Below are 7930 nucleotides of genomic sequence, written 5' to 3' on the forward strand. Positions count from 1 at the left end.
CTGCAATTAAGAATTAGTTAGATTTACAATCAAAAGAGACAATGAAGCACCTTATCGAAGTATAGGGGTTGAACTTTCAATAGACATGTTCCATAACATTATAGCTGCATCAAACAAAAGATGTGCAAGATACAAGGTAAGACTGTTTCAGAAAATCAATGAGGAAGAACCAACTCTTTAAAGGGTTAGTTCACCCAAAAATGAAAATTTTGTCGGTAATAACACTCATGTTGTTCCAACCCCGTTCATCTTCGGAACACAAATTAAGATATTTTTGATTAAATCTGAGAGCTGGATCACTCCTCCATAGGCTTCTATGGGAATGAAACTTGCTGTAATAGTGCAGCGCGTCTGTGTTGCACGTCACCTGTTTGTTGTTGGCGGCTGTACTGCATTTGAGCTCCGTCACTATATTCTTTTCATTGACTATTTTTAACCTAAAAATCAATTTTATACATCATCGTTTCCATTTATATAACGTGTGAATATATCCTCTATTGTATTCTACAACAAAAACAATCAGAGCGCCTCGCTATCACTAGTTTTATTTTGATCTCCCGGGTCCGCTATTAGCTTTTAGCCCGTTAGCATCAGCAAGCGTGGTTGCTGGTAACTGCGCTTACATTGCTAATAATACTCTATTCACACACATTACCACTGCTGTACTCACTGTTACTTGCTTTAATGGCGGATGAATGTCTCCACTCTGTGCAGCTCGAGCTCGAGACCGTGGGGATTCGCGACCTGGAGGTGAGGCAGGCCCAGCTGAGAGAGCGGAGAGCCGCACTGGAATTATCCCGGGCTGACGCTCACAAGTCCGGGGTAAGTATACAGCGTGCTGCTAACAGTCCCACCACGTCTACTCCGTGTGTTTCTCTGCACAGGCCCGGTGCACCCAGGACGCGATCTTCCCAGATGTCCTTCACTGCGACGCCGGGACACCACGGACCCTGGGTGCATCCACAGCGGAGGACGCGAGCCGGGTCCCGGGCGATGACTTCTCCCCCTCCTGCCTTCGACATCTCCATCCGGAACCGCTTCGCTCCCCTCCGCGAGACAGGACGCGACGCTGTGATCATCGGAGACTCCATCGTCCGACACGTAAGTGCTACGTTAGCCGAAGGTAAAGTGCACACTCATTGTTTGCCTGGTGCTCGTGTTCTCGATGTTTCTGCGCAGATACCCGCGATCCTGAAGGCCGACGAGAGCCCCAGAGCGGTCGTGCTTCACGCCGGGGTTAACGACACCACGCTGCGGCAGACGGAGACGCTGAAGAGGGACTTCAGCAGCCTGATCGAGACGGTTCGCAGCACGACGCCCGCGGCGACGATCGTCGTGTCAGGACCACTGCCCACGTATCGACGAGGACACAAAAGGTTCAGTAGACTTTTTGCTTTAAATGAATGGTTGTTGTCATGGTGTAAAGAACAGAAACTGCTATTTGTTAATAACTGGAATCTTTTCTGGGAGCGTCCTAGACTGTTTCGCGCTGATGGATTACACCCCAGCAGAGGCGGAGTAGAGCTGCTCTCTGACAACATCTCCAGGACACTTCGCTCCATGTGACTAGTAAGACAATTCTCAGATAACTATTATGATGAGTTTTGTTCCACCCGCTCAAATGATAAAAGTACTTGCGCTGTAAAAACTATTAAGACTGTGTCTGTTCCCTGAATAGTGAGGTCAAAATATAATGTAGGATCTAGAAAAAATCTTATCGTAATTAAACCAGAAAAATGTAAAGTAAATGAACAAAAACAATTTTTAAAGTTTGGGCTCATAAATATTAGATCACTCACACTCAAAGCAGTTATTGTAAATGAAATTATCACAGATAATAGTTTTGATGTACTCTGCTTGACTGAATCCTGGCTAAAACCAAATTATTATTTTGGTCTAAATAAAGTCTACTCCACCAAACTACTGTTATAAGCATGAGCCCCATCAGACTGGTCGTGGCGGAGGTGTTGCAACAATATATAGTGATATTCTCAATGTTACCCAGAAAACAGGATACAGGTTTAACTCTTTTGAAATACTTCTGCTAAATGTTACACTGTCAGACATGCAAAAGAAATCTAATGTATCTCTTGCTCTGGCTACTGTGTATAGACCACCAGGGCCGTATACAGAATTCCTAAAAGAATTTGCAGATTTCCTCTCAGACCTTCTAGTTACAGTTGATAAGGCGCTAATCATGGGAGATTTTAATATTCACGTTGATAATGCAAATGATGCATTAGGACTTGCGTTTACTGACCTAATAAACTCCTTTGGAGTCAAGCAAAATGTCACCGGGCCCACTCATCGTTTTAATCATACACTAGATCATACACTAATCATACTTTTCTCTAATACATTAGAAGCTGTTGCCCCCATCAAATTGAAAAAGGTTAGAGAAAAACGTACTGTACCATGGTATAACAGTAATACTCACTCTCTCAAGAAAGTAACTCGTAGTCTTGAACGCAAATGGAGAAAAACTAACTTGGAAGTTTTTAGAATTGCATGGAAAAACAGTATGTCCAGCTATAGACAAGCTCTAAAAACTGCTAGGGCAGAGCATATACACAAACTCATTGAAAATAACCAAAACAATCCAAGGTTTTTATTTAGCACAGTGGCTAAATTAACAAATTACCAGACGCCACCTGATTCAAATATTCCACCAACGTTAAATAGTAATGACTTTATGAATTTCTTCACTGATAAAATAGATAACATTAGAAATACAATAGCGAATGTAGATTCTACAGCGTCTAACACTTCAGTTTCATCCATCGCACCCAAAGATAAACTGCAGTGCTTTACAACTATAGGACAGGAAGAGCTAAATAAACTTATCACTGTATCTAAACCAACAACATGTTTATTAGATCCTGTACCCACTAAATTACTGAAAGAGCTGTTACCTGTAGCCGAAGAACCGCTTCTCAATATCATTAACTCGTCGTTATCTTTAGGTCATGTCCCAAAACCATTCAAGCTGGCGGTTATCAAGCCTCTTATTAAGAAACCAAAACTAGATCCTAGTGTACTGGCAAATTATAGGCCTATTTCAAATCTTCCATTTATGTCTAAAATTTTAGAAAAAGCTGTGTCTGCTCAATTGAGCACCTTCCTGCATAAAAATGATCTGTATGAAGAATTTCAGTCAGGTTTTAGGCCCCACCATAGCACAGAAACTGCACTTGTTAAAATTACAAATGACCTGCTCCTTGCGTCAGATCAAGGCTGCATCTCATTTCTAGTCTTACTTGATCTTAGTGCTGCATTCGACACCATAGATCATGACATACTCATAGATCGATTACAAAACTATACAGGTATTCAAGGGCAGGCTCTAAGATGGTTTAGATCCTGTCCGATCGCTACCATTTTGTTTACTTAAATGGGGTGTCATCTCATTTATTATCAGTAAAATATGGAGTGCCACAAGGATCTGTCCTAGGTCCCCTTCTATTTTCAATATACATGTTGCCCCTTGGTAATATTATTAGAAAATACGGAATTAGCTTCCACTGTTATGCTGATGTTACTCAGCTATATATCTCAACGAGACCAGATGAAACTTCCCAATTATCTAAGCTAACAGAGTGTGTTAAAAATGTAAAAAATTGGATGACAAATAATTTTCTCCAATTCAATTCGGATAAGACAGAGATATTAATTATTGGACCAAAAAACACTACACAGAATCTTGTAGATTACAATCTGCAACTAGACGGATGTACTGTTACTTCCTCTACAGTCAGAAATCTGGGTGTTATATTAGACAGCAATTTGTCTTTTGAAAATCATATTTCCAATGTTACAAAAACTGCATTCTTCCATCTTAGAAACATTGCCAAGCTACGAAACATGTTATCTGTTTCTGATGCAGAAAAGCTAGTTCATGCATTTATGACCTCTAGACTGGACTATTGTAATGCACTTCTAGGTGGTTGTCCTGCTTTGTCAATAAACAAGCTACAGGTAGTCCAAAATGCAGCAGTCAGAGTCCTTACGAGGTCAAAGTCAAAGTCAAAGTCACCTTTATTTATAGAGCGCTTTAAACAAAATACATTGCGTCAAAGCAACTGAACAACATTCATTAGGAAAACAGTGTCAATAATGCAAAAATGATAGTTAAAGGCAGTTCATCATTGGATTCAGTTATGTCATCTCTGTTCAGTTAAATAGTGTCTGTGCATTTATTTGCAATCAAGTCAACGATATCGCTGTAGATGAAGTGTCCCCAACTAAGCAAGCCAGAGGCGACAAAGGTCAAGAAAATATGATCATATTACCCCAATTTTACAGTCTCTGCACTGGCTACCTATTAAGTTCCGTATCAGTTACAAATTATCATTACTTACCTATAAGGCCCTAAATGGTTTAGCTCCTGCGTACCTAACTAGCCTTCTACCACGCTACAACTCATCACGCACCCTAAGGTCACAAAACGCTGGACTTTTGGTAGTTCCTAGGATAGCAAAGTCCACTAAAGGAGGTAGAGCTTTCTCACATTTGGCTCCCAAACTCTGCAATAGCCTTCCTGATAATGTTCGGGGTTCAGACACACTCTCTATGTTTAAATTTATATTAAAAACACATCTCTTTCGCCAAGCCCTCGAATAATGTATCTTTTAAATTGTGAGTGTAGTTGCATCTGATCTGAAATGTGCATTTTTATTCTTTAGCTTGGGTTAAACTAATTTTACTTTGTTGGATCAGCAGCTATGCTAATGATGTCTCTATTTTGTTTCTATGTTTTGCCACGGGATTTACATCCCGTGGTAACTAGGATTTACACAAGCTCCAGTCTGAATCCAGAACACCTGAGAAGAGATGATGCTGACCCTCAGAGGACCTCAGATGATCCTAACCTTGAATCAACAACAGAACTAACAATTATTGATACATGTGTGACTGCATCATATAATAACTATTAATGAATAATATTGATAGTTCATCGTCTAGCTGACTACGTCTTGTATTATTATTATTATTTTTATATTTTCTAAAATCCTGTCAAACGTGCACAAACTACTAGCTACTACTAAATATTGTAGAAACATAATTTTCTGTAAAGTTGCTTTGTAACGATTTGTATTGTAAAAAGCGCTATACAAATAAACTTGAATTGAATTGAATTGAATGTAGGCTCACTATTGGCCGACGCTGGTCATGTGTGTGATGCGTGTGACGTACAACACAGAAGCGATGCACTAAAACACTACATGAAAAAACTCAAGGCCCAAAGAGAAGGAAATGAATAGTGGAATAAAGTCGTTTTTTGGGGGGGGTTTGCTCACAAAAAGTATTCTCATTGCATGATAAACTTAAGATTGAGCCACTGTAGTCAATGGGACTATATTAACGATCTCTTTAATAATTTTTCTGGGCCAGCAAGTTTCATTCCCGTAGAAGCATATGGAGGAGTGATCCAGCTCTCAGATTTAATAGAAAATATCTTAATTTGTGTTCCGAAGATGAATGAAGGTCTTACGGGTTTGGAACAACATGAGGGTGAGTTATTACTGACAGAATTTTTATTTTTGGGTGAACTAACCCTTTAAGTTGAAATATCTTCAAAACATACCATTAAGCTACACAATATATTCAAAGTTGTAAAAGCTTCTGTTCAGCTTTAGTAAAAGCTGATTTTCAAAATTGCTAGAGTCCATCCTGGCTCTCCAAGGGGTGTGTTTAACCTGATGTACAACTTGCAGATGGAGGGAAAGGTCTTCAGCAAACTGGTGTGGTCACCACAGAATGACAGATATCCTTCAAGTTCTTTGGAGCTTTCTTGTGCATTTGACTTGATGGACGAGAAAAAGTCATCATCATCAGAAGAGGTGGCATGCAATTACTGAGGGGATGCAAGGTCTCCATCTCCAGATTGATGTAGTCCAGTCCTGAAAAACAATGCATATCCCATACATGGCATTCAGAACATTAGTTAATGATGTCAAAAATTTGGACATTTTTCATAGTTCTATTCTTAACTGTAATTGTCATTTGGCAAATAGCCATGATATCATTCTACACCGTTAACAGACATAAACCTTCCACCTCAAGGATGCATGCAACCAAAGATGTATTGTCATAGAACACATGCAACCTATCATGGAATAAAATTCCTGTCCTATTTGCATTATTGTGTGTCACTGTTAATCTATTGCATAGGTTATATTTATGTAATATTTTAATCACTCTCTTACCCTCCCTAACCTTTAATAAGAGGAATTGAGTGGGGCTACGAGCCTGGCCAGTTCTGGCCATTACATGGACATTGGTATTGGACTGGTCAAACAATTAACTGATTATTATATGGTAAGAGAATTATTACAAATAAATAATTATACCCATGATCCCCGCCCCCCTTTAATGTGAGGTTTAATGCATGAACTGCCATCAATGCACAGTAGACATCCCTATTCAGGTTTTTTAAAATAAATACAAAATATCTGTTCAAAAGAAACAGACTTTGCCTTACCCTTTTTGAGGACGGTTTCATCTTTGGTCCACAATGTCTTGAATTTTGGTAGCAAGATGGCAGCTGCAATCAGTTCTGGGTCTTCAAAAATTTCACTGAAGCGGTTCATCAAACCCAGTTGAATAGCATCAACAAGTGATCTGGTCCAGTTTTGTCTTCAGTTGAGTCAGAGTGGGAAGAAGCCATCCCATCTGTATGTTGGTTTCAGCCTGTAAAATATCGATGGCCTTGGCCACTGGACGCATGATCGCAGAGTATTCTGTTAAAAAGGCCAGTTCTGTTGGATTGAGCCTGTAACACAAAAAATGTATTTCAATCTGGGGTAGTCATAGTGAGAGTTTAATCAAATGTTAGGTAGTAGTTTTAGAATGGAATAGAATGTTCAATTAGAGATTTAGGATTAAGTGATTTATGATGTTCAGAGTGGGGCAACTGTAGTGGGTTGATTAGTGTGGGGTAGATTCATTGAATAACTGTACTGGAATAGTTAATAAGTTTAAGAGTTGGATTAGGAGTGTGAAAGTTGTAATGGGGCAATTAAGTGAGTATGTAGTAGTTACAATAAATGGGACAGTTGTAGAGAGGCTACAATAAAGTTGGTGTGGTGTGTCTAGCTTAAATAGTGTAGAAGTAGTGGCATCAGAAAACAATCCCAATAAACAAAAATACAGTATTCACATTGGAATTTTGAATGATGTGCAAACATCTCGGATGGCTCCCTCTCCTTGTTCTTTGACATTCCAGTTCCATCTGGTTGCATTGGGCCTAATTAGCTGAAGTTTGCATGCATCTTTGATGGTTTCTGCAGCTAAAGCGGATCGTACACTCTTGTTCCATAGTGTGTGGCACTTTGAAAATGCAGCTCTGGACACTTTTTTGTAGGCCTCATTTGAGTTTGCCTTTAAAGCATCTACCGTCGACACCAAATTGAGAAGGTGGCACGCGCAACGCTGATGCTTCGGTAAATGATACTCAAAGACGTCGCCTACATCAAGCACACTAGCCACTTCTTGGAAGTTAACTTCTTCCTCTTCTTGAATCTCCTCCTCATCTCCCTCACCCGAGTTGTTTAATTCCTCAGGGTAAGTCATATTGTTGTTTTCATCTTGGTCTCCATAAATGCGGAATGCTTTTAGAAAATTTGACCCATTGTCAGTCGTTGTTCTAACGATCTTATCACGGATCTGGTACTCTGCATGGATGTCGTTTAATGCAGCACTGAATGATTGAAGGCCTTCAACAACAATTTTAATCACTGCTTTGTTTGTGTTCACTTGTGACACTCGCTTGCTAGACATATCCAACTTGAGCTGCTTGCTAGCACTGGCAGGAGGATTTTCGTGACACTTTCTCTTCTGTGAGCTGTTATGACTCTGAGTCAATTTAGAGTAAATCTCTAACTGATGGGGATGCTTTCTCTGCAAGAAAGATCAAATGAATTAATAAATG

At 39.7% G+C, this 7930-nt stretch overlaps 1 protein-coding gene across 3 annotated transcripts; it reads left to right on the top strand.

Annotated features, from left to right (window-relative positions):
• Positions 1–747: 747 nt before the first annotated feature.
• LOC132092751 (uncharacterized) lies at positions 748–5034 on the top strand. 3 transcript variants are annotated; one of them, XM_059499135.1, is made up of 3 exons: positions 748–1101; positions 1180–1569; positions 4787–5034. In XM_059499135.1, the coding sequence occupies exons 1-2, from the start codon at positions 916–918 to the stop codon at positions 1564–1566; spliced, it is 573 nt and encodes a 190-aa protein (XP_059355118.1). In that variant the 5' UTR covers positions 748–915; the 3' UTR covers positions 1567–1569; positions 4787–5034. The 3 variants fall into 3 exon arrangements, with proteins under 3 accessions (XP_059355118.1, XP_059355117.1, XP_059355116.1); XM_059499134.1 differs by having other exon boundaries at positions 748–1569; positions 4799–5030; XM_059499133.1 differs by having other exon boundaries at positions 748–1569; positions 4787–5029.
• The last annotated feature ends 2896 nt before the right edge of the window (positions 5035–7930 follow it).

Source organism: Carassius carassius, chromosome 18 (assembly GCF_963082965.1).
Source record: "Carassius carassius chromosome 18, fCarCar2.1, whole genome shotgun sequence".
NCBI classification, from domain to species: Eukaryota; Metazoa; Chordata; class Actinopteri; order Cypriniformes; family Cyprinidae; genus Carassius; species Carassius carassius.